The 27823-nt window shown below is 33.7% G+C and overlaps 4 protein-coding genes and 1 long non-coding RNA gene across 8 annotated transcripts; 4 read left to right on the plus strand and 1 right to left on the minus strand.

Annotated features, from left to right (window-relative positions):
- The first annotated feature begins 577 nt into the window (after nucleotides 1–577).
- Nucleotides 578–3649, plus strand: LOC106420953 (phosphatidylcholine:diacylglycerol cholinephosphotransferase 1). Its single transcript, XM_013861787.3, has 3 exons — nucleotides 578–1546; nucleotides 2422–2559; nucleotides 3112–3649. The coding sequence occupies exons 1-3, from the start codon at nucleotides 1262–1264 to the stop codon at nucleotides 3394–3396; spliced, it is 708 nt and encodes a 235-aa protein (XP_013717241.1). The 5' UTR covers nucleotides 578–1261; the 3' UTR covers nucleotides 3397–3649.
- Nucleotides 3650–10184: 6535 nt separating this feature from the next.
- On the minus strand, nucleotides 10185–12605 carry LOC125581529. 2 transcript variants are annotated; one of them, XR_007319155.1, is made up of 4 exons: nucleotides 12104–12605; nucleotides 11741–11913; nucleotides 11518–11647; nucleotides 10185–10480 (listed from the first exon to the last, which is right to left on the minus strand). It is a non-coding gene; the product is annotated as an uncharacterized LOC125581529 (long non-coding RNA). The 2 variants fall into 2 exon arrangements; XR_007319154.1 differs by lacking the exon at nucleotides 10185–10480 and adding an exon at nucleotides 11139–11431 and having other exon boundaries at nucleotides 12104–12602.
- A 342-nt stretch (nucleotides 12606–12947) lies between these two features.
- LOC106420892 (DNA topoisomerase 1 beta) lies at nucleotides 12948–16634 on the plus strand. Of its 2 annotated transcripts, none has more exons than XM_022695382.2 (10): nucleotides 12948–14473; nucleotides 14572–14766; nucleotides 14860–14940; nucleotides 15026–15085; nucleotides 15230–15324; nucleotides 15413–15524; nucleotides 15596–15712; nucleotides 15781–15873; nucleotides 15961–16158; nucleotides 16288–16634. In XM_022695382.2, exons 1-10 carry the CDS (start codon nucleotides 13808–13810, stop codon nucleotides 16339–16341), a joined length of 1671 nt encoding a protein of 556 aa, XP_022551103.1. In that variant the 5' UTR covers nucleotides 12948–13807; the 3' UTR covers nucleotides 16342–16634. The 2 variants fall into 2 exon arrangements, with proteins under 2 accessions (XP_022551103.1, XP_022551104.1); XM_022695383.2 differs by having other exon boundaries at nucleotides 15599–15712.
- A 1514-nt stretch (nucleotides 16635–18148) lies between these two features.
- Nucleotides 18149–23200, plus strand: LOC106420987 (DNA topoisomerase 1 alpha). The gene is made up of 16 exons (XM_013861825.3): nucleotides 18149–18313; nucleotides 18575–20008; nucleotides 20161–20355; nucleotides 20464–20544; nucleotides 20617–20676; nucleotides 20778–20872; nucleotides 20963–21119; nucleotides 21208–21333; nucleotides 21447–21527; nucleotides 21626–21716; nucleotides 21802–21935; nucleotides 22036–22104; nucleotides 22200–22289; nucleotides 22396–22499; nucleotides 22605–22773; nucleotides 22859–23200. Exons 2-16 carry the CDS (start codon nucleotides 18593–18595, stop codon nucleotides 22925–22927), a joined length of 2937 nt encoding a protein of 978 aa, XP_013717279.1. The 5' UTR covers nucleotides 18149–18313; nucleotides 18575–18592; the 3' UTR covers nucleotides 22928–23200.
- Nucleotides 23201–23614: 414 nt separating this feature from the next.
- Nucleotides 23615–25085, plus strand: LOC106420913 (V-type proton ATPase subunit e1). Of its 2 annotated transcripts, XM_013861757.3 has the most exons (4): nucleotides 23615–23770; nucleotides 23871–23984; nucleotides 24376–24423; nucleotides 24781–25085. In XM_013861757.3, the coding sequence occupies exons 2-4, from the start codon at nucleotides 23887–23889 to the stop codon at nucleotides 24845–24847; spliced, it is 213 nt and encodes a 70-aa protein (XP_013717211.1). In that variant the 5' UTR covers nucleotides 23615–23770; nucleotides 23871–23886; the 3' UTR covers nucleotides 24848–25085. The 2 variants fall into 2 exon arrangements, with proteins under 2 accessions (XP_013717211.1, XP_013717212.1); XM_013861758.3 differs by lacking the exon at nucleotides 23615–23770 and having other exon boundaries at nucleotides 23777–23984.
- The last annotated feature ends 2738 nt before the right edge of the window (nucleotides 25086–27823 follow it).

The raw sequence follows: 27823 nt of genomic DNA on the forward strand, positions 1-27823 counted from the left end.
AATACAATTATGTTATTTACAATTCAAATTTAGTAGTATAAAATATAAAAATAAATCACATATAGGAGGAAAAAAAAGTTGTTAGAACACCTCCATAATTGAAATAATGGGGTCAAATACTAACAATAAATACTTTATCGGGATCAATATGCAAATTTACATGAAACAATTGTCACGTGTTACGTAGCTACTGACACCACACGCTTCAACCATAACTTTATGACTAGAGTCAGTGAGTCACCTTCTTCTTCTTCTGTATTTTCTAGTGATTTTATTTTGACTGAATCTTGTTCTTATGTTAAAACACATAAACCTAATCACGGGCAAAGAAAAAAAGCTTTTGTTTCAGGCCAATCCTCTCACCAAAAATGCTTTGTCAGCCTCCGTTAACTATCACTGCGTATGAAACGAAAGTTCACCGTGGAATAACCGATTTTAACCAAGCGATTTTGTCCATTACGCGGCCGAGTTTTATAAATCTACACAGTCCACGCTCGTTACTCGGCTCACCGCGTAATGCAACCGAAGTGGCCCATTTCGCCACGGTGCCTAACCGAATCACGTGTAATCGGCCGATTAAACGTCTCCGCGGCCGAGTTTTAGAACGAGGATCTGCGTTAATGTCGTGCTCTAATACTGCGTGAGAAGTAATAATCTCTCCTATTGTGAACTTTTCTATATAAAGACGTTAAAACAAGATAAAAAGTTGATTATCTTTGGAATAAAAAAAATATTTACATGGATGAATGGTAGTTTATGATTTGTTATTACTTGGGATCTATGAATGAAACAATATGATATGTTATACCCTCGTAGATCCCACTGATTCAATTGATATCACGAACGAAAGAGATCGGAACCTGCCTCAGGAAAAAAAAAAAAAAAAAAAAGCAATCTTTTTTTTGGTAAAAAAATCAATCTTGGTACGCATATTTTCAAACTTTCTATTTTGGGTAATTGGTTTAATTAATTCATTCGAAACAGCCAACATAAAAAGAACCAATGTCGGGACAAAATGTCCACAAAGACCCTGTTGTAATAACTTCCATATCTAATCGTCACCTATGATTGGGGATCTGATATAATTACACATAAGTCAAATCGTCACAGTTTTGGTAGTAAATCGAAGCGCTCATTTGTGTAATAAAGTTGTACGTTATTATGTTTCTAGAAAAAATATAAGAAATCTTCTCAATTCTTTCTGTCTCTCTCTCTCTCTCTCTAAACTCTTCAGACCCAAAAAAAGACAAGGAATAATAAAATGTCTCAAATGGACATTTCTACGAGAACTGAGGAAGGAGGATGGAGAAGCAAGCCTTCGTTTATGACGTGGAGAGCGCGCGACGTTGTCTACGTGATGAGACACCATTGGATACCGTGTCTGTTCGCGGCCGGATTCTTGTTCGTCGTAAGCGTGGAGTCCTCGATCAAGATGGTTTCCGAGAGTTCTCCACCGTTCGATATTGGGTTTGTGGCCACGGAGTCTCTGCATCATATCTTGGCTTCTTCACCGGATCTGAACACCGGTTTGGCCGCTCTAAACTCGGTATGTCCTAAGAATTGGTTTGAGTGAATTCGATAGATGATGATGATGTGTGGATGTACAATTACCAAAATAAATTATTTTTAGTCAAAAGAATTAATATAAATGTGATTTGATACCATAAATAGTGTTGTTTTCTTAACAATTCCCAAATTTCTTTTTATTTTAACTCTAATAAAAGTTATGATTTGTTATAAAATATGATATTATGTCCATATTTATTTTTCATAGTGTAGTAGATTAGATACAAATGAAATGATGATTATCTATGTTTTGTTATGAAGATGTGCAATTTATCATAGACGGCCAAAGAAAACTAAAACCCTAAGGCCATTTCACTACCTCTATTTTATATCATAAGTTAGATGTCTTTTTATAATTTATCATCAAATAGAAGTCCTTAAAGCATATTTCATAAACTATTCTTCTTCCTGATTATTGCAAATTAATTTTGGAAAAAAATCTTTTCACATCACCTAATATTTTGTTTCCTTCTATGTCATTTAACTCATACTGATATTAATGGATATGTATCCAACCACATATCTTGACTGATTTGAGTTTGGTAATTTTTTTCATGATTTTCAATGCATTTAGGGATACTAGTGATTCGTTACTAAATTCATTTGAGATATCACCACTTGCAACCATGAACGTAAAAAAAAATTCTATAGCATTTTCAGTATTAGCATCTTTCAAAGTTCTTTTTATTAAACTTGACCCTTCGATTTTAATAACATTTACAAATATTAGAAATATGAAAATATGGATTTTAGGATATATCTTTTACAAAATTGTGATTCTTTGTTCAAAAAGAGAACATTGTATGTTTTTATTTACTGATAGATTTACTTGTATTGATGGATGTGGACATGCAGGTGTTAGGAGTGATGCAAGTATCGTATATTGCATGGACATGGTTAATAGAAGGACGGCCCCGAGCCACCATCACGGCTTTATTCCTCTTCACTTGTCGCGGTGTTCTCGGTTACTGTACTCAGCTCCCTCTTTCAAAGGTTCCCATCTACATATCTATATACCAATTATTCCTTTGATAGTTTAGTGATGTTCAATCAAATTAGATGTCCAAGTACTGACCAATTAATATCAGATACTAGAACGTTATAGGCACATATGATTCCATATATTCTGACATCTTGGACTCTCGATATAAAAGTGTTAGATTGTATTATCATAGAGAGGTTTAATTTGTACGTAGTAGTTTTACTTCAAAAATATTGTACGTAGTCCATTGTATATACTGATTATGACTTAAGGCGTTTAGGCTAAGTATAATCATCAAATAATAAAACTATTTTGTGTCCCCAGTTGTTACTTAACTTTCTTCATCTTTAAAATAAAATAAAATTCAATGAGGTGATTGACTGGACATAAGGACACAATTTATAACGTAAGCCAAACTCTATACGTATAGATAAATTATTTATGTATCTCGTCTAGGTATACTAGTTAGTATTTACATGCCCAAACAATAGATTGAATTGAGGTTGATTAGCTCCTCTATTGAGATATATAATCTTGTATATTGTTTTCAATCTTGTTTACAGGAGTATCTAGGATCAGCAATCGATTTCCCGCTAGGAAATCTCTCGTTCTTCTATTTTTTCTCGGGTCACGTGGCAGGCGCGACCATCGCATCTTTGGACATGAGGAGGATGCAGAGGTTGAGATTTGCGATGGTTTTTGACATCCTCAATGTATTACAGTCGATCAGGCTGCTTGCGACGAGAGGACACTACACGATCGATCTCGCAGGTGGAGTTGCCGCTGCGATTCTCTTTGACTCATTGGCCGGAAAGTACGAAGCTAATACAAGAAAGAGGCAATTGTAGGAACAGGTTTCAGCTTGATTACCAAAAGACTTCAAAGATTTCATTCAACATGTTTAGTTGCTGTTGAATTCTACTGTGGTTCGGCAATTATTCTCCCCATGAGCCAGTGGCTTGGACTTCTTCGACCCTAATGTTCATGGTCAGACTGTATATGTTGTTTATTTCTCATTTTTTCATTCGACTCCGCAATTTGTGATATGGGTTTGGTTAACACTAGTTGGTTCAATTGTTTTCAATTGGTTTTACTCTGAAAGTTGTAAACGTTGTGTAATACCAGATTACCCAACAACGCTAGCTCTTATTAACATCCCAGTTAGTTGTGAAAAAAAAAACTCAAAACTACTAGCTTAATTAATTAATTAAATAGTGGAAGCACTGTAACTTAATGGTACGAGGTTCGCAGTAAATGTAGAATCTTAATTTGACTAGTGTTGACAAAAAATTAATTGGTTAGCCTTATTTAAGAGCACTTTTAGTGGTAAAAATTTCAAAAAGTATAACTCAAACAAAAGGATTAGTAATATTTAAATAATGTTATTTAATTATTTTTTTGCGTAAGAAAAAAAATCATTAGATGAAAAACATGTGATATTTGAAGTTCTCATGAGTATTTTAGTTCTCAAACGAGTTAGGTTATTTTTTTCACATTAACACAATTTGACATCTCATACAAAAGATACCTTAATGTTACTTAAACTTATACGATGTGCATTACAATACTAAACTGAACTTGGATTAATGTTGAAGCAAAAGCTAGTTCGACTTTGTTCTCCGAATATTCATCCACTATCTTCCTGCAGTAAAACCACATGCCTTATATTTTATTTCAATTGCTTATCATCCAAGTAACAAACAACTTAAAACATAGGTGATTTCAAAACATCAGCAACTCAAAAAGGAAGAAGATCTAGGATATGAAAGAAGAACGCAAGAACTTCAACAATGTATGGGTTTCACCAATAATCTCAGTATCTTACTGCTACTTCTTATCAACTAGAATCAAAGCTGAAGTTTTTCGATTACTATTTGTTCTTCCAATGTGTGCTATGTTCCCCAATGTCGAGAAAATACGTTTTTGAATTTTTGGCGAAAAAATGTAATTTTGTAGTTTGTTAAAAAAATATGATTTTGCGGGAAAATATGATTTGCAGTTTTGACGGAAAATGCGATTTTGCAATTTTGGTGAAAAAATGTGTTTTGCGATTTTTCAGAAATAAAATTTTGATGGATATGACTGAAAATATAAAATATAATTTAACGATTTTGATGTAATTTTACGGGTTTTATGGAAAAAAATACAATATTTCAGTTGAAAAAAATATATCATAATTTATTTGTTTGTCTAGATTTGGATCTAAATATTTTATTTGGATAAGAGTATTTGAAGTTTGTTATTTTGTATAGATTCATCTCCATCTAGATGCACCCATTTGATTCATCAAGATGAGTCTACTAAAATTCTAAAACTCATTTGGATAAATCATGTCAGTGTGCTCATTTTAACATAAAACAAATATCATTCTCACCTTATGAAATGCCCTAAATTTTAAACTAACTTTATGGTGGCATAAAACCCGATCGATCGAGTCTTCCACTATATTTTCAGTTACAGTTGAGAACTGGGTTTGCACTTTGTGTTAGCCGAAAAATAATACTTGATTTTTTCATATCCTCTAAAGAATTAGTATGGATTTCATCCATAATTTTCAGTCATTAGAAAAAAACAATCATGAAATATTGCTTCGTTCTGACCGTTAATTGAGTTCTCTTTTATGTTTAACATTAACTATATACTGTATAGGGGTGTAAATCGGGATAACCCGGTCTGGTCCGGTCCAAAACCCACAAAGCTCATAGCTATCTAGGTCTGGTTTAATCCGGTCCATAAAAAAATTGGGCCTATATTTCAAATCTGGTTCAGATTTTTAAAAATTTTAAAATTAAAAAATTAAGTTTAAAACCAAAATTAATTCAATTCTAAATTTAAACAATCATCAATATATGTTTATAAAAGAGTCAATTAGCTCAAAATCCTAAAATAAATTAGAAATTAGGAAACTACCTATGAGACATTTTGTGTGGACTTTATGTTGCAAGTAGTACAAAGCAAATTACCAAACAGTCATTCTGTCGATTTAAAAAAAACTTAAAATATGCCGACCATAAGTTAGACACTAAAAGGTTATAGGGAAAATTGTTTTTTTAGAGCAAAAAATGATAACTATGTCCATTTAGACTAATCTCATATATTTTATGTTCCATTAGGCTAATTATTTTCAAAATGGCAATAATGCCCTTAAAATTGTAATTTTTAAATATAATAAATAATGGGTTCGATTAAGCGGGATCGATCGATCTGAAATTACAAGGTCGAACGGATCGATCGATCCTGATCATTATGCAGAACAAACAAAAAAAAGCGGAGCATATACTGATCCACCTGGTCATTTCACTTGATCGGCAAAGGTCGATTTCATACAGATCGACCGATCTCGAATTATAGACCGATCGATCCCGTGCCCAGGTAAGTATTTCAAATCGATTTCCTGGTTTTCTTCGGTATATCCGGTTTGATTCCCACTTGATTTGAACCGACCAAACACGATTTCAACTCTTTAAACTCGATTTCTTTGGGATGAAACCCATAATTTATCATCTCCTTCACGAACAAAGGGGGAGAAAATCAAAATCTCAAGTTCATAAACCCTAACTCACTCAATTTCACACTGTTTTGGTAGAAATAATGTGAAAATTTTGTGAACAATCAATGGAATATAGATTACGGTGTGAGAAGAAGGTTACCACGTTTTTTCGTTTTTTTTAAATCGATTTTTTCAAAATATGAAAGTGAATATTCTCAAATATTTTGTTTCCATATTTTTAGGAACTGATTTCTTATCTGTAGAATACAACTAATCTGTATAAATTGGTTTGTACAGGTTTTTAGAATTATAGTAATGTGTAGATTTTGATTTCTAAAGATTTTAGATCGGTAGGTTATGCGCGGAATGTGTATTCTAAATATTTTTAGAATACTCTTATTTACGTAGATCACTTATTCTAAACATTGTAGATTCAATGAAAAAAATGGATTTCGTTTTCTACTTCATAGAATGTTATTTCTACTTTATTTAGAATAGAATCTGAAAATTATGATTTAAAAGTTTTTAGAACTGGAAAAAATACCACTAAGTTCATATAGGTATTTTATCAATAGTTACTATTTTCCAATTTTTTTTATTTGTAAAACTATTTATTAAGTTTATTTTCAAAAATATTAAAGGGTATTATAGACAAAAATGACACAAAATAGATTTTATTCTAAAATGACATAGTTATCATTTTTTGGCTCTAAAAAACAATTTTCCCAAGGTTATATAGGGGATTAGTAATCATTAAGCTAGGTATTATCCCCCTCCCTACAACGTCATATGTCTTCGACCAAACCGCAACCGAAAACTCTAGGCATCGTATCAAAGTAAGTTTTTTGTTGGCTTTTAATTTTTTTCTTATAGATTTTAAGCTTTGAGTCGATAGCGAGTTGTTGTACTTGATGCAGGTCTTGTCTTTGGTGACCGTGCAGAACAAACTGAGTGCGTAATGAATGCAATCTTCACGGAGGAAAGCATGCTACTTTTCCACCGAGTTTCTTTGGAGATGGCTTATGCTGACAGCTTTCTTGCAAACCAGAATCGTGCGAACACCCCTGTTAGAGAGATAATAGACCCCAACTACGACGATGATAAGATGGTGGATGGAAGTCACGGCAATGGATATCAAAGTTGGTTTAGAATGACCCCGGCATGCATGCTTGTATTTTATCTAGCTACCAGGTTTCTTAACCAAATTTACAGTCATGTTAGTTTGGTAAATAAATTATTCATTAGATTTTTGAATATACTAGGTGTCTTCCTGCACAAATAAAAATTTTAAAATTTAAATTATATTTAAAATAACATTTTGTTAATTTTTATATTTTATATTTTATTTACAATATTTAATTATTATTTTAATTTAATTATATGTAAAAAATAATATAAATAAAAAAATAAAGTAAAAATTTATTAATATATTTCACATTATAATTTTGGAAAGATTTTTTATCTATATATTTTGGTTAAATATAATAAATCAAATTCTATAAATTAAAACAATTTTTTAGGTTTATAATTATCAAAATATAAAACTAAATAATATTTCTAAAATTTGTAGATATTAAAAAGAAGCTAATGGTGTTGAGATAATAAAATTACATTTTTTTAAAAAACTGCATAAATTTTAAAGAATTTTTTAGTAACAAAAATAATATAATTGTAAAAATGTAACTATATAATATTTCAAAAAATTTAAAATCTTATTATATTTCTATTTCTAATATTTATATTATTTATTGCTATATCTCTACCATATATTTTGAAAATTGCTATATAATATTTCAAAAAACCCTAAAATTTAAATCCTAAACCCTAAACCCAAAACTCTAAATCTTAAACCCAAACTCTAAATCCTAAACCCTAAACCTAAACCTAAACTTCTAAACCGTAAACCTTAATCTTATTAACTAGCAGTTGGGTTTACGGTTTAGAGGTTTGAGTTTATGGTTTAGGATTTAGAGTTTAGGGTTTAGGATCTGAAGTTTTGGGTTTAGAATTTAGGATTTAGAGTTTAGAGTTTAGGATTTAGGGTTTAAATTTTAGGATTTAGGGTTTATGGTTTAGGATTTAGAGTTTAGGGTTAGGATCTGAAGTTTTTGGTTTAGAGTTTAGGATTTAGAGTTTAGGTTTAGGATTTAGGGTTTATGGTTTAGAGTTTTGGGTTTAGGCTCTAGGGTTTAGATTTTAGGATTTAGGGTTTATTGTTTAGAGTTTGGGTTTAATGTTTAAGATTTAGGGTTTAGATTGTAGGATTGAGATTTATGCTTTAGTGTTTCAGATTTAGGATTTATGGTTTTAGAGTTTAGGTTTTTAGAATTTTGCAGAAAGCTTTAATTAATGTCGGTATTGTTTTTTTCTTCAGCTATTTAATTTTGTATTTTTATTGCTTTTTTTAACTATTCCTACATGGCACTTTAATTGGTTATGAAGAACGTGGTGAATTTAACCATTCACCATAGGTATGAATTTAACTACTCCTACATGGCAAATTGTCTGAAAATCTAGAATAAGATTTTTGACATAACTTAGCTAAATAACGAAACAATAACAAGGGTAGAATGGTCCAAAAATTTTTGACATAACCAATGCAAACCCTAAATATGTATATAGCTAAATAATGGATAATATGTGTGTGTAGAGTGCAAATATTCTTTATAAAATCCAAAACTAAAATAAATATATTACCTAATAAACCAAATTAACAGTAATAGTGGATATAAATAAAACAAAATCCATTCGCACTAAGTAATAGAAACTATAAGATCAAAATCGGGATGTTCTCCATATTCTCATCATCATCAAGATATATATATACTAGTGGTATTCCGGCGCTACGCGCCGGGTTCGTATATTTTATTCTTAAATAAATCTACAATTCAATTTAAAGTTTTACTAAAGAAAATATGAAGATGAAAATATGTTGAAAGATAATGATTTTTTTAATGATCCATTTGATAGTGATTAGCAATCGTAGTCTATTAATTTGTTTTGAAGTTGTTTAGTTCAAAGTGGAATAACGTAAGTAACTGTGATTAATCGATTCAATAAAAGTAGAATTAAAAGGTAATAGTTGTACTTGTAACAAAGTTAATTTAGTTGAAATCTATAATATATCTTCGTTAATTTTTATCAAGATTATCTATAATATTTTATATTTTGTGTGGATTTCTAAGAGAGCATCATAATATATAATATACGCTCTTTATATTAGCGTTGCATTTTATTAATAATATAACTATTATTTAAAATTTGTTTGGATTCTTATGTTTTAATTAAGAAACTATATTTTTGAAGTTAGTTTCTAAATTTATGGGGTTGTGTATATTTGGTGGAACCAGTATTTAACGTGATGCTTTTGCGATTGATGTAATAGCAAATTTGCGTACCGGAGATTGTAGGCATGAAATTGTTATTTTTGACATTGTCGTTGTAGGTATGACATTGTTATTTTCACATTTGTCCAAAATTCATAACCATTAATCTTTTATGTCTAAATTTTAATCTTCGACAATACCTAAGTTGTAATCCGAGGTTGGTATATGTTAACAAAGTTCGAATAGTTTTGTTTTATTATTTTGTCTTCGAAATAGTATCTTGAGCCCAGGAGTTAACATTTTTTTACTTTATAGTATGAAAACAAATTTTTTTTTTTGAGAATTAAGTATGTAATCAAACTTTATTATTTGCTTGTAGTAGTAGCACGTGTAACATTGGTTTTCGTGCTAATAATTATTTATCTTATATTTCTGTAATTACTCTAATCTTACAGAGTGATATATTGATGTGCTTCATGCATTGTCCGCTTTTATTTTATTTAGCACGTGTAACATTGGTTTTTACCAAACATTGGTTGGTCGACGCGGCCTCTACTCTACTACCTAACATTATAATTACTAAATAAAAGCATTGCCATAGAAACTTTCATTTGCTATGGGTATTTTGTGTTAAGAAAATACTATTGTAAAAAAACTGTTTTTATACAAATGTAAAAGCATGTAACCTAAATGATTCTTCAGTATAAAAGCAAAGAATTAAGCTGCGACTTAATTCTTACATTACTCTTTTTATTAGTCTAATGTTTAAGCTATCACAACTCGTATAAAAGAATGTTAGTGGTTGACATTTTAGCTGTATACTGAAATCAAACGTCAATATTCATATTCACATCACAACGCACAAAAATTATATAATAACAAAAACCTTTTTATAGATAGACATATTATACGGGAAAATAACAGAGCATTGATCCAAAATGCAGAAAGGTATATAATAATAATAAGATGTTAGGAATGGGTAAAGAATGTAAATTCAAGGACCACGACCAGCGACAAAGCAGAAACAGCCAGTTCTTTGATCTTCTGGAATCATCCAAGTCGTTAAAGCATCTTAACGACTTCCTCCATCTACGACCGCTTCTCCGGATTCGCTTCCTAACATTTCATCGTATGCTCGATAATGATGTTGGACAACATCTCAGTATTACCGGTCTCAGGTTATGTTTAAACCAATTAAACAAAAATACAAATATTTTAATCTCATTGACTAACTGGCATCTATAATAATAAAAACAATATTTGTAACTCATGTGTTGTCATATAATTGATTGATTTAACATTATTAATCTAGTAGACCTCAACCAATAGAAAAAAAGGCTTTATAATATTTAAATCCAAATGGTGTTCAAGTAAGACTCGAATGTTTGTTCCGGCTACAATCTTACTTCAGTGACTTTCTTCCACATGAACAGAACAGCTACAAGCCTACAAGGTTCTCATACCAACGTATGTGCCCTCACTCGCTTACCATACGTTTTGGTATGAGAACCTTGTAGGCTTGCAGGCGCATGTATATGATCTTGGTGTTATGTACTCTTAAACTCTTTTAATTATATTATTCTCTTTGTTCTTCCTCCATTTTATTATCAAGAAGAAAGAGTAAAAAAAAAAGGGGTAATGAAATCCAATCATAAGCTTATTCTCCAATCGACACAAATGAATAGATCAACAAATAAATAAAGCTAGGAATAACCAAACCCAATTTTTTTGCAAATCAATTGAATTCCCGATTTTAAATTCTAAAACATCAAAATCAATTGAAGATAATTTGTTATTAATTTTGCCAAAATCTAAACCATCAACACAATCTTAGGAAAAAAAAACACATCCGAATCTAATAGTCATATTACATAAAATATTATATCAACTAAACCATTTTATATTCGTAGAAAGAGTAATCTTAACGTTATTTCTAACCAAGCCAACTTGAATTCAACTCAAATAGACTAATACCAAACCAAACACATGACCAACACTGCATCAATCAGAGCAGGAAACTAAAACCGAATTGCAAATCGATAGGCTGTTTCATTTTCTCTATTAACCCTACAAAGCCAAAAACCATTTTAACCCGATAAGAACCAAAGATATCAAAATGCTATAAATAGGGATGCATCTTAAGTTTGACTTACCTGAACAAAAGCAGAAATAACATCAGCAAAGGCGAGATCAGGATGGAGTAGCACAACAATAAATCTCCCACAACATATCCCAAAGCTATAAACATTGCATCTTCTGTTGTATGGCTTTATCATGAAGAACCTAACCACACAAGTTTCATTATTACGCACACCAAAAGAGTTTTTGAACCCATGATAAGCAATCTTTAACGTATGAGTTATGTTTCTCTGTTACCTACGGGGCCATGTATCCAAGAGTACCAGTTTCTCCAACCATGTCCTTTGGATTCTAAGTAACTCTAGCCACTCCAAAATCAGCAATTCTTAGATTCTTCTGCTAATCCAAAAGCATGTACTCTGTTCTCATATAGCAATGAACGAATCTATCTGAACGCAAATAACTTAAACCTGTAGAAGATCAATCATGATTGTATAACATACAGATTCTCTTCTTTCTTGGAGATTCATAAAAAAAGGAAAAAAGAGTTCTGTTTTCTGTATTTGTAAGTGCCATGAATTATTCATATCATCAGAACCTAAAAAGCTCCGTAGTGTTGGATTAAGATTCTATGTAATTACGATTAGGTGAAGCGAATACCTATGGATGAATCTGAAAGTTTGAAACGGTGGTTGCTTCTCGTAACATCAAAGCCACTGATTAAAAAAAGGAAATGTAAGATAAGGGGGACAGACTTTTCATTAATCAGGAGCATGACCACCGCCAGCGGAGAACAACCGGACTTTAAATCTAACAGCAGGAGAGGAGATGAGAGGTCACGAAAGGTTGCAGGTTATTTGCATTGAGGAAATTGATCATGGCGTCCTCATTATTTATAGTGTAGATGTCTCTGAAGGTTTTTAGGTGGAAAAAAAGGAAATTAAATGTAACGTAGAAGAATGGGTGTGTATAGAAATTAATGGAGAGGCTTAATTACATCGTTTTATGTTGCGACCTTTCGTGTTGCGGCGAGTCGTTACGTTCGTGATCTCTAACAGACGGTGGGAGTTCGGGTTTGGGAGAAGAGAAAGACGGTGGTTGTTGTCGAATAGATTTTTAGGCCTCTGCGATTAAAGAGGTGAACATCTCCGTTTTGTTTGAGATGAAATCGTTGCAGAAAGATTATCATACATTTGTCTAAAAGCCCAAATGCAAAACGGCCCATACATTTAAAACATAAACATACGTGACGAATGGTCCCAGGTTTTGTTAACGAAAAAAAAAATGTGAAGAATGAGGTGATGCCACGTGTCGCGAAAAGCACCCCTCTCCTTGATGTCGTGGAAGCCTGTGGTGAGAGCATAACCCAACTTTATTATATAAGATATAATATTAAAAACATTTAGTTTTGATATATATATATATATATATAATATTAAAAACATTTAGTTTTGATATATATATATTAATATAAATAAAATTTAAAAAATAAATGGATCGCAAAACGTAAATCCTTCCAACATATATGTGTACAAATTATTGCTTCAATATGTCTCGGTAGGAGACAAGTTCTATATTTGTTTGAAGACATGAACACCGATGTTAGAAGTAGAATTTGATGCCGCTACATTTATCGAAATTCTATATTTGTTTAAAATATTAACACTAATTTTATATTTATTTAAGATATGAGCAGCATTGATAAATAGTTAAATAAATAAAATATAAGTTTGGATTTTTGAGCCGGCCCTAACCTAAAAGGATTTAACTCCAAAATAGTTAAATAGAATTAAGTTCAAATCTAGTAATTTATAGAGTTGGACGGTCTTGGTCAATGCTTTTTTTTGGTCAAAGATATACAATGCGGAAAAATAGATTTCCCCAACCCATATCTCTATCATTATAACCCTAGAAACTTCTTATCCTTCTTTTACAAACCGATCCTCTACAACACAAGAAACGAGAGGTAAGAGACCCGTGAGGAGTGTCCTCTGATTAATCGTGGCCGAAAGTAGTTGCGTCAATTTGATTTTGGATGGATCGATATAAGCTCAATTGTTACAAAACTCTTTTATTTATTTTTTTCAAAAGTTAGGGTTTCTCGTTATATCTTCATCATTCTTTCCTCGTATCCAATTCAATGACACACAAAACTTGTGACGTTTGACATGATTGTTACGGTCTTAAAATAGGATGTTGCACGTTCCCTTTTTGTTTGATCCGGACTGTTGAATGTGTTGATGCTTTTGTTTCGAACCGAATTCAACAGTTTCCCAAAGAATCTGTATTATTCTGGTTGACCAAAAAAAATTTTCAGTTCTGTTGCAATTATATTTTTTTCCTTTTTCATCTGTTGATTAGCAGATGAGGAACTGTTCGGGAAAAGCTCCATCTGTGTCCAAAAGTAAAGATGAGGGTTGTGAGGATGATAAGCCTTTGAGTGCCAGGCTTAAAGTTCAAATGTCATCGACGGTGCAGATAAAGATCAGCGTGCGTGCATCAAGTAGCAAGAAGAGAGCTTTGGTTGATAATATCAAACGGAATGGTTCAAAACCTAAAGAGCAGAGTTCTCAGTCACCTTCTAAGAGACCTCTTGAGAAGGGAAGTTCTTCGAAACAATCTTTTGTTAAGAGGCCTAAGCTTTTAGGTAATGCAGCTACTCCAGATAGCAAAGGGAAGAATCTGGACGCATCCAAGCCGTTGAAAGCTAAACAAGCAACTGTTTGGGAAGAAAACTCAGATGGGGATGATCATGTCCCTATTGCTTCGAGAATGAGGTCAGGTCCCTCAAATAAAAAACCATCATCCGTGAAGAAGCCAAATGGTAGTAAAATGATAGCTTCTTCATCCAGAAAGATAGCTAAGAACAAATGCGTGAAAGATTATAAAGCGCTACCTTTTCGAGATGGGCAAAAGAAATGGACAACGCTAGTGCACAATGGTGTTCTTTTTCCACCTCCATATAAATGTCATGGGGTTAAGATACTGTATCAGGGAAAGCCAGTTGACTTAACTCCTGAACAAGAAGAGGTTCTTTCTCTGTCCCATGAATGATAGATCTTTCTTTGCTTAATTTATGCAGGAGTTCATGAGTTGTGAGCTGATATTATATTCATTTGTCTCTACAGGTTGCCACTATGTTTGCAAAGATGAGAAAAACGGATTATTACAATAAACCAATATTCAGAGAGAATTTCTGGAATGATTGGAGGGAACTACTTGGAAAGAATCATGTGATTAGAAACTTAGATGATTGTGATTTCAGTTCCATATATGAATGGTATATGCAGGACATTGAGATAAGGAAACAAATGAGTGCAGAAGTAAATAATCATTTTCTAATAATATAAACAGCTTATTAATATGCTATCCTGAAGTTGGTGTTGATTATGTAATAATATGCTAATGATGTGCAGGAGAAAAGAATTCTGAAGGAGGAGAAATTAAAGCAGGAAGAGAAATACATGTGGGCAGTTCTTGATGGCGTCAAAGAAATGGTAAATATTGTCACATTGTTGATAGGAATATATCTTTGGCTTTTTGGAATTTGCTGAGATTAATTAAGTTGCAACTATAATACAGGCTGGAAATTTCAGAGTTGAACCCCCAGGCTTGTTTCGTGGCCGGGGAGACCATCCTAAGGTATGTGTTGCTTCTTTTGTTTTTACATTATTCTTGAATTATATGTGTTCTGTTGGTGGGCTCTCTAGTCCACATTACACTTAGAATAGTTTTCTTCCTTGTTACCCTAACTTCTATAGCTATCTCTGCACTATTACTTTATAGATGGGGAAACTGAAAAAACGGATTCGTCCTTGTGATATTACAATCAACATCGGTAAAGATGCACCCATTCCAGAATGCCCTATACCTGGTGAAAGGTCATTTTTAAACTTTTGTGTTTCTTGTGGAAGAAGACACATTTGTTTTTTTCTGTGATTTGATTTTGAGAATATTGTTTCTTTTCAGATGGAAAGAAGTTAAGCAAGACACTACTGTGACATGGTTTGCTTTCTGGAATGATCCCATCAATCCAAAAGTGTTCAAGTATGCATTCTTGGCAGCTAGCAGTGCGTTAAAGGTAATGAGCATTTGATTCCTCTAAAGGTGTTTTTGCTTCCCTTTTCTAATCAGCAGCTTGCCATTTATTAGCAGCGCCTTAGAGAAGCATGCACTAAAGATCTTAGTGACAAGGATGCAACAAAACAGGAAACAGAGGTTGCTACATATCTTATAGATAAGCTATCCCTTAGGGCTGGAGACGAGAAGGTAATGTAACAACAATACTTCTCTAATGAAAGAGTGTTATCATCTGAATTGTTTGGTTATATCCTAAGGTCGCCATCGTTTCTGACCATGATCAACGTACTGTCTCGGAATCTCACGGACCACAAGTTGAGAGGCTGGCTGTGAAAATAGAAGAACTAAGGGTAAAGATAAATATAAGCAAATCTAAGAGCTTTGATCAGAACAGTTTTTAACCTTTTCAGTCTCATTGTCTTTGTATTTCAATGCAGGAGAAAATAGAAGAGCTAGATATCGATCTCGATGGGACTGAGAAAGAAACTCCTGCAACTGAGTGGACGTCCGATTTTTTTATAGTTGAGCCGGTCAAAGGGACTGGCAGCAATGTTCCTGTTTTCACTGAGCCGGCTACTGAACTGGCTGATGTGTTAGCCTCAGAAGTTCCTAAAGAAACTGCTATCTCACCTGAGGTTGAGCCTGTTCTTACACAAACTGCATCCAATAAGGATGAGTCTTTAATACAATCATTCTCCTAAGCTAGTACCTTGTCGTTGACTCTTAACATTTTTGTCTCTTGGATGCTTCCATGGATGTGGCAGAAACTGGAGTGTGCATGGAGGAGAATGACTCAATGGATGCGGGTGAAAGGATGAACTCAATGGTGATAAGGGAACCACCTCTGGAAACAGAAACTTTGCAGGAAAGTGAAGATTCTGGTCCGAGTAGGTACTACTAGGTAGCAAAGGATTACGGTTGGAGACTGTGGTATCTGATCTGTTAATACTCTCTCTACTATGCAGTTGTTAGCTTAAATCTAGATTAAACATTCTCTTAATCATGTCTCCATTTTCTTCTCAAACCTGTTTGGTTTTAACTCCTTGCTTAGTTACTCTTTTACATGTTTTTAAGTTTTAAGTTTTAACTAAGTATTACTTTTGTTTCAAAATAAGTAATTTTAGATAAAACTCAGAAGAAGAAAAACTATCAATCTTCTAAAACCACTATTTAATAGATAAATTAAATATAATTCAACTAATCAGAAAGACTGCAAAAAATAATTGATTATACATCATCCAATAAAATAAAAAATTATAGAGGAAAATAACTTATATCTTTGAAATATATACTTTTAAAATCATTTATATGGTAAAACAGATGGAGTACTCTTTAGTAAAAAAAAAAAAGAAATATAAGATCCTCACAACCATCTTAAAAATATATTATTATGATTTTTAAATAGAAACAAACAAAAAAGAGAGATAAAAAAGAGAGATATCCCCATTTAAAAAAAAAATAGAAAATATTGAAATTGGGAAAGTTCAGATTTTCTATCAGAAATTAGAATATTATATATATTTTTGGTTTTGATGTTAATACGTGAGATTTAGATTCCTTTATTTATTTTTAGTTGTATTTTAGAAGTAAAATGCATAAAATTATGTTTATTTGTTTAAGTTAAACGGTTAAATATGTTAAATTTTAATATCATTAATATATTTAATTAACATAATTAAAAACTTTAGGTTCGGTTTAAAAAAACCAAACCAAACAATTTGAATTGATAAAATCTGTAACCAAATGGTTTAGACATATACTTTGATTTGGTTTTGATTGATTTGGGTTCGGCTGAATCAGTTTGGTTGAGTTCTAATTTTTTGCCCATCCCTAGTTAAATAACATGTTGTTTTGCTTAATAGGAAGTTGTTTCATCTAGTAGACTAGCACCAATTTTTCATATTTTTTTCTTAAAGTACCAATTATTTGTTGGCACGTTATTTTACATGATACCATATTATATTTAATAAGATTGTAATAATCACGAGGGGAGTAAATAACTATTTAAGAATTTTTTTTTTCTTCTTTTCAGAGTGGTCTACTCAAATATGCTTCACAATTTAATAAAAGATAATTTTCTCAAAACACCGAATGAATATTTTTTCACCAAGAAAATATATAAAAAGAAAATGATCAAAAAAATTTCATTAAAAAGTAAAAGATTCTTCCATCGTAATTGTACAAACATAAAAATAATTATTTTAATAAAAAATAAGTTTTTTAATATTCTTAAATAATGCATTTTTTCAATTTGAATTTTTTTATTAATTTTCTTCTTCAAAATTTTGTTTCGAATCCGAAAATTCTTTCCAAAACTATTTTTAAAAATTATTTTAACTTTTAACTATTAGTTTTTTAAAAAAAAATCTTAACCACACCCTTTAAATTTAAAACTTTCTAATGTCATCCTATAAAAAAAATTTTTAGCAAACTAACCAATGATTAATTTACACTCTATATGGACAAAATTAATAAATATATTTTTATGTTATATCTTTATAATGGATTTTGGCAAAAAGAAAAAAGAAGTTCGTGGCGGTCAGAGTAAAAAATCTCTGGCGGTATACTTCAAACCGGAACAGTGAAGCGGTAAAATGAAAAGATTTGGCGCGACTGAATACGACGTCGTTGAAACGAAAACCCTCAAGCGGTAGAACTCTCTAACCTGTCGAGAGTCTCCTCATGCCTTAGTCTGTGCGGCGTCTGGAACGAGAGAAACCACCAGAGCACAAGAGAGATACGAAGGAGATATAGGCTTCCCTCTACAATTTCTTCAATCTCTAGAAGAAGGTATCTTCTTCAATCCAACACTCACCCTCCGAAATTTGATCCGATTCAGCTCAATTTTCATCATCATCCACAAATTAGGGTTTCGTGTACGGATTTGGGGATTTTTCGATTTGTGTTGTTATCCAGTTACGTCTTCATCTAATCACCATGTAGTGAAACATGGGCGTTAGTTACGATGCTTGTAGTCGTGTAATGTTGTTTGTGTGTCTTTCATTTTTGGAAAGCTCTGACATTTTTGTTGTTGTTTTGCTTCTTGGTCAGACGTTGTTCCATCCGGACATGGATACCGAAACTGTTTCAAACCCGGTGATAGGAAATGAGTGTGTAGAGGACAGCGATGATGATAAGCCTATCGTATACAAGAGGACAAGTGGTGTTGTTTCTAATTCGAATCAGTCAAAATCCACTCCTCAGAGAAGCAATGCAATGTCTCCTTTGAAGTCTCCTGTGACGAGCCCTAATGGAACCACTCCTTCCAATAAAACTTCTGCATTGACATCTTCTAAAGCTTCAACAGCAAAGTCACCGTTGCTGAATGAAGAGGACAGCGATGATGACAAGCCTATCGTGTTCAAGAGGACTAGTGCTGCTTCTAATTCAAAATCCAATACTCAGAAGAGCAGTGCAGTGTCTTCCACCAAGGTGTTGCCTTTGAAGTCTCCTGTGACTAGCCCCAATGGAACCACTCCTTTGAATAAAACTTCTTCTTCTAAAGCTTCACCAGCAAAGCCACCCTTGCGGAATGTAACTACGCCCTCTGCTGTTAAGGATAGGAGCCAGTCACAGAAAGATCAGTCTGAATGTAAAAGCGAGTGTGAGGATTCTGAGGATGAGAGACCTTTAAGTTCTATACTATCTGGGAACTCCAGCCGCTCAAATAAAGGTCCAGCCTCTTCGAAGCAGGTTTCTTCACCGCAGGCAGAGAAAAAGAATACTGGCGGTCGACCTCTTGGTGGAGCAGATAGAGTCATAAAAGACGAGTCAGATGATGAAAAACCAATCTCGTCAGTGTTCCAAAAGAAGACTGGCAGTAGTGGGATGTCAGGTAGCAAAAAGGATGTAAAGAAACCTTTGACGAAAAAGCTGCATCAGAATGGTTCTGCAGTTAAGAGCGAAGTGCCGGATTGTAAAGTCTCAGGTAAGAGACCTCTGGAGAAGAATCATCCTGTAAATGAATCTTCCTTGAAGAAGCCCAAGGTCTCAGCTTCAAGTACTTCAGGGAAAATGAAACAAGAATCTGTTAAAACAGAGAGTTCAGCTGATAAGGGAAGGGTTTTGGTTTCACCTACAGCAAAGAGAGCGAAACCAGTATCTACCAAGGAAGATGGCTCTGATGATGATGACGATGTTCCAATATCCAAGAGACTAAAAGCAGAGTCCTCCAACAGTAAAGTGTCTTCAGCAAAGCCTAAAGCAGTAAAAGGAAGTTCTAGTTCATCAGCTGCAAAGACGAAAGTTACAAAAGTAGTTTCTCCTCCGTCCAGGTCCAGGACAGTGAACAAAAACTCAAAGAAAGTAACGAAGGATTCGAAATATTCCTCGTCTTCCAAATCTTCACCTTCCTCTAGTGACGGGCAAACGAAGTGGACGACCTTGGAGCACAACGGTGTAATCTTTCCGCCTCCATATAAGCCGCACGGCATCAAGATTTTGTACAAGGGGAAGCCAGTCGACCTAACAATCGAACAAGAAGAGGTTATCCTCTCCATCCATACCCTCAATCGTACTGATTATATACTTGTGTCTTAAATGGCTTTTTTGGTTCATCTTAATATCCAGTGTGCTTTTCTTTTGTTATTCCAATAAGGCATTATCTTCCACGCTGATTATATGTCGATGATATGTAGGTTGCAACAATGTTTGCAGTGATGAAAGAGACGGACTATTACACTAAACCGCAATTTAGGGAGAATTTTTGGAATGACTGGCGAAAACTGCTTGGGAAGAAGCATGTGATACAGAAGTTAGATGATTGTGACTTCACTCCCATATATGAGTGGCATTTGAGAGAGAAAGAGAAGAAGAAACAAATGAGCACAGAGGTAGTTTGAAAGATTTTTTTCTTGCCGTGGTTTCCTTGGCACAGTCATTGTATTGCATTGGTGCCGCAGAACTGGTTTTCTTATTGTTGATTTTTTTTATCTGAACAGGAGAAAAAAGCTTTGAAAGAAGAAAAACTGAAGCTAGAGGAGAAGTATATGTGGGCTGTTGTTGATGGTGTCAAAGAGAAGGTAATTTTCCACATAGCGTTGTCATTGTTCCCAAGTCAGAGTTCCTCGCTCAGACTTCTGTTTATCTTTCAGGTTGGTAATTTCAGAGTTGAACCGCCTGGGCTCTTCAGAGGCCGTGGAGAGCATCCCAAGGTTATTTCCCTTTCTTGGAGACTTATTTTTGTGATCAATAGACCTTGACGTTGTGGGTTTGGATGGCTTTAATTAAGGCATGGTCTATTCTGTTTTTTCAGATGGGAAAATTAAAGAAGCGTATCCATCCATCTGATATCACCATGAATATTGGAAAAGGTTTTCCTGTTCCAGAATGTCCAATCCCTGGTGAAAAGTATTGTGTTTTTCCCCCCATGGTTTACATCGAAGATAGAAAAACGTTATATAATGATATTACTAAGCTATGAGAGATGTGACTCTGCAGATGGAAAGACGTAAAGCATGACAACACAGTCACGTGGCTAGCTTTCTGGAATGATCCCATTAACCCAAAAGAATTCAAGTATGTGTTTTTGGCAGCTAGCAGTGCCTTGAAAGGGATGAGCGACAAGGAGAAGTATGAGAAAGCCAGAAATCTGACGGTAAATCAATCAGCTTTCATCGTTTTTTGAAGCTTGTTCTTACTGTTTCTCTCTTTTAAGCAACAGTTTTTTTTTTCTCTAACTGCAGAACCACATAGACAGTATAAGAGCAACTTACACCAAGAATTTCACATCCAAGGATGTTGCAAAGAAGCAAATTGCCGTTGCTACTTATCTCATTGATAAACTGGCACTCAGGGCTGGAAATGAGAAAGTAATTTTTGATTTAGTATTTTGCAAATTGAAAAGAAGATATAGAGAAAATAATTGAAGGCGTAACCTGAATGTTTTCTTAAGAAAGCTCATATTCTATCTCTTGATTTGTAGGATGATGATGAGGCAGACACAGTTGGTTGTTGTACATTAAAGGTTGGAAATGTGGAATGTATTCCTCCAAATCAGATAAAGGTATTAAATCAAATAAGTTGTTTTCATACAACGAGAAAGAATACACTACTGAGGCAAAAAGACCTATTATCTCACACATTTCTCCCTTTGCATCTCAGTTTGACTTTCTTGGTAAAGATTCAATCCGGTATGAGAACACAGTCGTGGTTGAGCCTCTTGTTTACAAGGCCATTGGACAATTCCAGGCTGGTGAGTTATGGACATTACATTGTATTTATCATAGGTTATTTTTTCCGTGATTGAACCAAATAACTTGCTTTTTTGTTCCATTCAGGAAAATCCAAAGAGGATGATCTATTTGATGAGTTAGACACAAGCAAATTGAATGCTCATCTTAAAGAGCTTGTACCTGGTCTCACAGCTAAAGTGTTTCGTACATATAATGCTTCATTCACATTGGATGAACAGGTATGTTCACAGTCGTGTTCCCTTTTAATGTGTATTCATATTTCTCCATTTCCCTTAGAATTTTTCACTAACTATGTTCTGTTTTAATGTGTGTTAACAGTTGAATGAAAAGATGGGAGCTGGAGATGTTACTCAGAAAGTAGTAGTTTATCAGCAAGCAAACAAGAAGGTAAGTGATTGTTCATTCTCTTGGTGATTTTGAGTTCTGTGTACATAACCTATGTGTCAGATTCATGAAATACTTGCGGTTTAACTCTATCTCAGGTTGCCATAATCTGTAATCATCAGCGTGCTGTTTCAAAGTCGCACAGTGCACAAATCGAAAAACTGGATGCGAAATTAAAAGAGCTCCAGGTAAACAATTTTTTTCCTGTAAGCTTTTGATAACTTTTTGAAGTTTCTATGCTTTTCTTCTCGGTTCGTTATATGCCTACTGGCTCTTTTTTTGGTAATTCCGTAGAATGGTCTTGGAGAGCTCAGAACCAATCTCAAGCGAGCTAAAGAGGGGAAACCACCAGTGGAAGGTTCTGATGGAAAGAAGCCAAGAAACTTAGATCCAAACGCGTAACATACATAAACCTCCTCTCTTACTTGTGGACAGACACCTCTCGATATCTATTTCTGTCTTTTAACATTAACGCCATGCCCCTTTGAATGTTAATAATGTAGGTGGGAGAAGAAGATAGCTCAACAGGAAGTAAAGATAGAGAAGATGAAACGAGACATGCAAACAAAAGAGGACTTGAAAACCGTGGCGCTTGGCACGTCTAAGATAAATTACCTGGATCCTAGGATAACAGTCGCATGGTGCAAACGTAATGAAGTACCAATCGAAAAGGTAAAAAAAGCTTTTCTTAAACTCTCAAATATGTCCCCTTCTCTCCTTTCTAAAAAAAACTCAAATGTTGTTTTCATCGTCGTAGATATTCACCAAGTCTCTACTGGAGAAGTTTTCATGGGCAATGGATGCAGAACCAAGCTTCAGATTCTAGTTATTGCTGGACGTAAAGAGAAGCTTTCTGAGTTGGGGCAAGTATGGTTGTGAAAGGCATTGGAGAGCAAAGGAAGTGAGCAAGAGAAAACCGGCCTTTGTTCAAGATATTTATACCCTTAAAAAAACTCAAGCTGTTGTTAATTTTAATTAAAGTAACTTTGGTTTTTACCATTTTTCTTCACCATGATTTGAAGAATGTTTATGTATCAGCAATATTGATACTTAAGGCACAAATTCTTAGAAATAGTAGTTATGATTATTTTATTTTATTTTTTTTTGGATTTAAAAAATAATTAATCGTGGGTTGTCATGTGTCAGTGGGATCCGTGAATGTGAATAGATAAGAGGTTCAGTAAATGGAATTCTTAGCTAGGGAATTTAAGAGTTTTTGTTGGCATAAAAACATAGAAAAAGTGGAATCTACATAATTTTATAATAATTTTTTTCTTAAAGATTTGTGCTAAAGATCATTGTTGCATATGGTCTTATGTTACTTTTTTTAGATGATGGAAAATCTGATGAAAATAGTTTCCGTTTTTGAATAGTTAAGTCCTTGTGATTGTTCGAAATTGAGTAGGGTTTCTTTTTCTTTCATAATCAATTTACATTAGAAACTTTTTTAAGGCGACAATGAGCTCCAAAAAAAAAAGTTAAAAAAATATAAATAATTAGTTAATTACTGTAATTTGACTTTAACCGAAAGGAAGGATAAAAAAAGGTTAGATTGGGCTAATATTTGTTAGGCCCTTCGCACGGATCCAAATCCAGATCATACCGAAGAAGACACGCACCATCGTCCTCCTCCATCTCCATATCCAAGAGGAAGCTTTCATTTGAATCTGTGAGATCTCAGACACTTTCTCCTCTGGTCGCCCAAGGGCTGGCTTTAACTGTTGTCGATTAGAATCACGTGTGATAAATTAATTTATGTTGGCCTGCAGGAATTGAGGATCAAAGATGGGATTCCTAATAACAACTCTAATCTTCGTGGTCGTTGGGATAATTGCTTCTTTGTGCGTTCGAATCTGCTTCGCTAGAGGCCCCTCCACAAATCTGTATGTTCCTTTCCTCCCTCCTCCTCTTTTGATTTGTCAATGTTCATTGTTCGTGGGGGTTTAGGTTTAACTTGATTGCTGCATCAATATAGATTTGCTCGAATAGCTGCTGGAATTGAGAATTGTTAATATGAAATATAAATTTGAATCATTGACTTTTTGAATTTGGATACTTGATGATATCTGTAACAAACGGACGAATAATGAAGAGAAATTACTGTCACAAGTTGTATTCTTATGCCCTGGAAATTTTAGAATCTCTTGTTTTTTAATTTCCATCAAGCTTTAAGCTTTGTTATATCATCTCTGTTTCTTGTTCCTTTGCTTTGACTAGGATTTTTGTAACCATCTTTTGAGTCAATATTTCTGATCTATGTTTTGTCTCATTCAGGCTTCACTTCACCTTGGTCATTACTGCCACGGTCTGCTGCTGGATGATGTAAGTTTTATGTTTCAAACACACTCACTCTTTTTTCTTTTATTATGCTGCTTTCTAGCCACATCCATTGTCACGGGTGTTTCTTCTTCCTTAGTTTTGCTCCATACTACCAAAAGACACCTCTTGTTGTTTCCTATCAACATCAATCCGATTTGCTTACCATCATTTTCCTGTGGATATAACAACATAAATGAAACAAAATAAGTAACAACCCGTTCTAGGAGTTGGAAGCCTACATATATAGCTGAAGAAACTCATCAACATTGGTCTTTTTACCTATGAATGTCGAGTTTGATTATATGTTGCTTGCTTGCTTGGTCACATTTTTCTTACATTTTGTCTCTTTGATTGTGGTAGGTGGGCGATTGTATATATTGCCCAGATGAATCCTCTGATTGTCCCAATCCTAAGCGAAACAGAGTAGCATCCTCTAGAGGAAATTATGCGCAAAGTGAGTACTACCTTCTTCTGTTTCCGATTCTTGTGTTTCGTCTCTAAACGGTTTGTAATTCTGTATCCTGGTGTGAACAAATCATAAACTTTTTGCCTCTGTACTATTGAAATTTCCATGTATTCAATTCCCAAAAACTGCTGAGATGCTCAAAACAATGTATTGTTTGATGAAATAATGTCTTGGACGGGGACGAGATTGTCGAGTTTTATTCATCCTTTATCATACAGTAATGTTTTCTGTTGTTGCTATTAACAGTTTGCTGTATATATTTTACTTCGCTTTTTAGGTATTTCCAACCCCACTCTATTTTTCACAGTAAAATAGAGTTTAAAATAAAAATGCTCCAATAATATTCGATTTCTCATTTTATTACTAGATCGCAAGAGTATCTATCTCTCAGGTTCCTTTCGTCTTTGTCTGTTCTGATCTGTTTCCCTAGGTGGAAAATTGTTGAGATTTAGTGAAAAAGATCATGAAGAAAAAAGAAACTTAGACGTGGAGAGGAAGCAACAATGTATTATGGACAAGATCACATGACATTTCTTTGCAAGACCACAAAGACTAGCTGTTTGCCACAGCTCGTAAAGGAAAAAGCAAACTGTTGTTTGTCGGGTAATGAACAAGAAGATAAGACAGAGTTCATTGATTGATTCCGTACATGGAACGTGCTTTGGGTGGAATCGAAATGGAATCAAAGAGGCATCTAGGTCACTTCTAGCAATGTCCGTTAATCACTGTGAAGTTGGCACGAGCATAAATTTATGTAAAACACTGCAACTTAAATTCTTATTATGAGCTTTAAGTAGATTAACACGAGCATAAATTTAAGTAAATTAACACGAGCATAAATTTATACAATCAATTGCATTACACATTTTTTATATTGCAGTTAGCTGGTGGCTCGAAACAGCGGGAGAGGGTTATGGTTATGATCACTTAGAGCATGTTTATAGGCAAAACCCTTAAGTGATTCTTAAGTGGGTCTTAATGAATTTTTAATGATTATCATTAAGCTAAGAGATATTATTAAAATACACTTAATTATAGTGGTTTATTGGTAGTTTTTTAATTAAGGTTTTTAACAATTAAAAAAATATTAAACTAAAATTTAAACAATTTTTTTTTTAAAAGATAAAATTTATTTATTAAATAAAACAAAGTCAAACATAACATTTTAAACATTGATTTTAAAATAAAAACATAAAAATATTAAAATAAAGATAACTAAAATAAACGATAATAATTTGAAAGCGGCATCTAAGTTCAGTTGTTGTCTTGATCACGTCCAAATTTACGCCATATATGTTCAACCAAATCACGTTTCAGTTGTTGATGCGCTTGTTTATCATGAATTCTTACTCAAACACCCATCTGATTGGCGATATTTGTAGGGGTATCTGGTGAATATGTGAGATCGACATGTGAACTTCTGCTGCCTTCTCCTTGTTGGAAATCCGAAACATCGTATTGAGTGTGTTGATCTCGTTCGTTTTCTACTATCATATTATGGAGTAGGAGTATGATACATGCTCTCATAATCTTCTCGATCTTGACTTTATCCCAACAAAGTGATGGATTTTTAACAATGGCAAATCAAGCTTGCAAGACTCCGAAAGCACGCTCGACATCTTTTCTGACAGCTTCTTGACATTGAGCAAATAAAGCCGCTTTCGAACCTTGTGGTAGTGAAATAGATTGGATAAAAGTTGTCCATTTCGGATAAATACCATCAGTGAGATAGTAAGCCATTGAATAAGGATTTCCGTTCACCGAGAAATTCACTTCCGGAGCTTAAGCGATCAAGAACATTGATATCATTTAAGGTACCTGGAGGTCCGAAAAACGCATGTCATATCCAGAGATCATATGAAGCAACCGCCTCTAAAACAATTGTGGGTTTTCCCGAACCACGAGAATATTGTCCTTTCCAAGCGGTGGGACAATTCTTTCATTCCCAATGCATACAATCGATGCTTCCTATCATCCCGGGAAATCCACGAAGCTCTCCAATATGAAGTAGGCGTTGAAGATCATCAGGCGTTGGTCTCCTTAGGTACTCATCGCCGAAAAAATCTATTATTGCTTCCACAAAACTTTCCACACATAACCGAGCCGTGGTTGCACCGACTCTGAGGTATTCGTCGACCGCATCAAGCGCAGAACCATATACCAAGACACGAATTGCTGCTGTACACTTTTGAAGTGTAGAGAGACCAAGCCTTCCGGTAACGTCTTGCGTGTGACGAAAGAATTGAACTTCATTGGAGAGGCGGTCAACAATACACATGAACAATGGCTTGTTCATTCTAAATCATCGTCGGAAAACATTTTCTGGATATGTTTGAGTGTCACTGAAATAATCATTCCATAACCGGAGATGGCCTTCTTCGCGATTTCGTTCAATAAAAATTCTTTTTTTTCTTGTCTTTCTTTCGTTTTCTTGATCACCGTGAGCATTGACCAGATTCTCGAATGTTTGATCAAAATATTGATCAAAATATTGATCAAAAGTGTCATCCAATGAATCCTCAAAATCGTTATGAGAAGAAGACGCCATGAGATGTTAGAGAATCTTGAAACAAAATAGACAAACATTATAATATTTGAGGATCTTGTATTATATAGAATTTCTATAGATTTTATATTATATAGAATTCGATAATGTTGATGATATAGTATTTATATTATATAAAATTCTATAATCTTGATGATATGAATTTATATAGAATTTGATGATGGTTGATGTAATGTAACTAAAGAAAAGAATTGAGGCTTTAATTTGATGATGGCTTACCAAGTAAAGTGATGGTCCTGGTTTGGTTTGGTTTGTTCGAACTTGGAGAGAACCAGGCTTTAATTGTATTTGGTCCGTGAGAATACTTGATCTTTGTTTGTTTTGTTTGTTAAGAAGAGATGATCTTTGTTTTGTTTTGTTTGTTAAGAAGG

This window comes from Brassica napus, chromosome C2 (assembly GCF_020379485.1).
Source record: "Brassica napus cultivar Da-Ae chromosome C2, Da-Ae, whole genome shotgun sequence".
Taxonomy (NCBI): domain Eukaryota; kingdom Viridiplantae; phylum Streptophyta; class Magnoliopsida; order Brassicales; family Brassicaceae; genus Brassica; species Brassica napus.

Excerpts from the sequence above, each read along its gene's own strand:
- LOC106420953 (XM_013861787.3), top strand. The coding sequence starts at position 1,262 with ATGTCTCAAATGGACATTTCTACGAGAACTGAGGAAGGAGGATGGAGA. Across the intron at positions 1,547-2,421 it reads GTTTGGCCGCTCTAAACTCG|GTGTTAGGAGTGATGCAAGT; the intron begins GTATGTCCTAAG and ends GTGGACATGCAG. Across the intron at positions 2,560-3,111 it reads CTCAGCTCCCTCTTTCAAAG|GAGTATCTAGGATCAGCAAT; the intron begins GTTCCCATCTAC and ends TCTTGTTTACAG.
- LOC106420913 (XM_013861757.3), top strand. The coding sequence starts at position 23,887 with ATGGGATTCCTAATAACAACTCTAATCTTCGTGGTCGTTGGGATAATT. Across the intron at positions 23,985-24,375 it reads AGAGGCCCCTCCACAAATCT|GCTTCACTTCACCTTGGTCA; the intron begins GTATGTTCCTTT and ends TGTCTCATTCAG. Across the intron at positions 24,424-24,780 it reads ACGGTCTGCTGCTGGATGAT|GTGGGCGATTGTATATATTG; the intron begins GTAAGTTTTATG and ends TGATTGTGGTAG.
- LOC106420987 (XM_013861825.3), top strand. The coding sequence starts at position 18,593 with ATGGATACCGAAACTGTTTCAAACCCGGTGATAGGAAATGAGTGTGTA. Across the intron at positions 20,009-20,160 it reads TAACAATCGAACAAGAAGAG|GTTGCAACAATGTTTGCAGT; the intron begins GTTATCCTCTCC and ends GATGATATGTAG. Across the intron at positions 22,290-22,395 it reads CGAAATTAAAAGAGCTCCAG|AATGGTCTTGGAGAGCTCAG; the intron begins GTAAACAATTTT and ends GTAATTCCGTAG.
- LOC106420892 (XM_022695382.2), top strand. The coding sequence starts at position 13,808 with ATGAGGAACTGTTCGGGAAAAGCTCCATCTGTGTCCAAAAGTAAAGAT. Across the intron at positions 14,474-14,571 it reads TAACTCCTGAACAAGAAGAG|GTTGCCACTATGTTTGCAAA; the intron begins GTTCTTTCTCTG and ends TTGTCTCTACAG. Across the intron at positions 15,874-15,960 it reads TGAAAATAGAAGAACTAAGG|GAGAAAATAGAAGAGCTAGA; the intron begins GTAAAGATAAAT and ends ATTTCAATGCAG.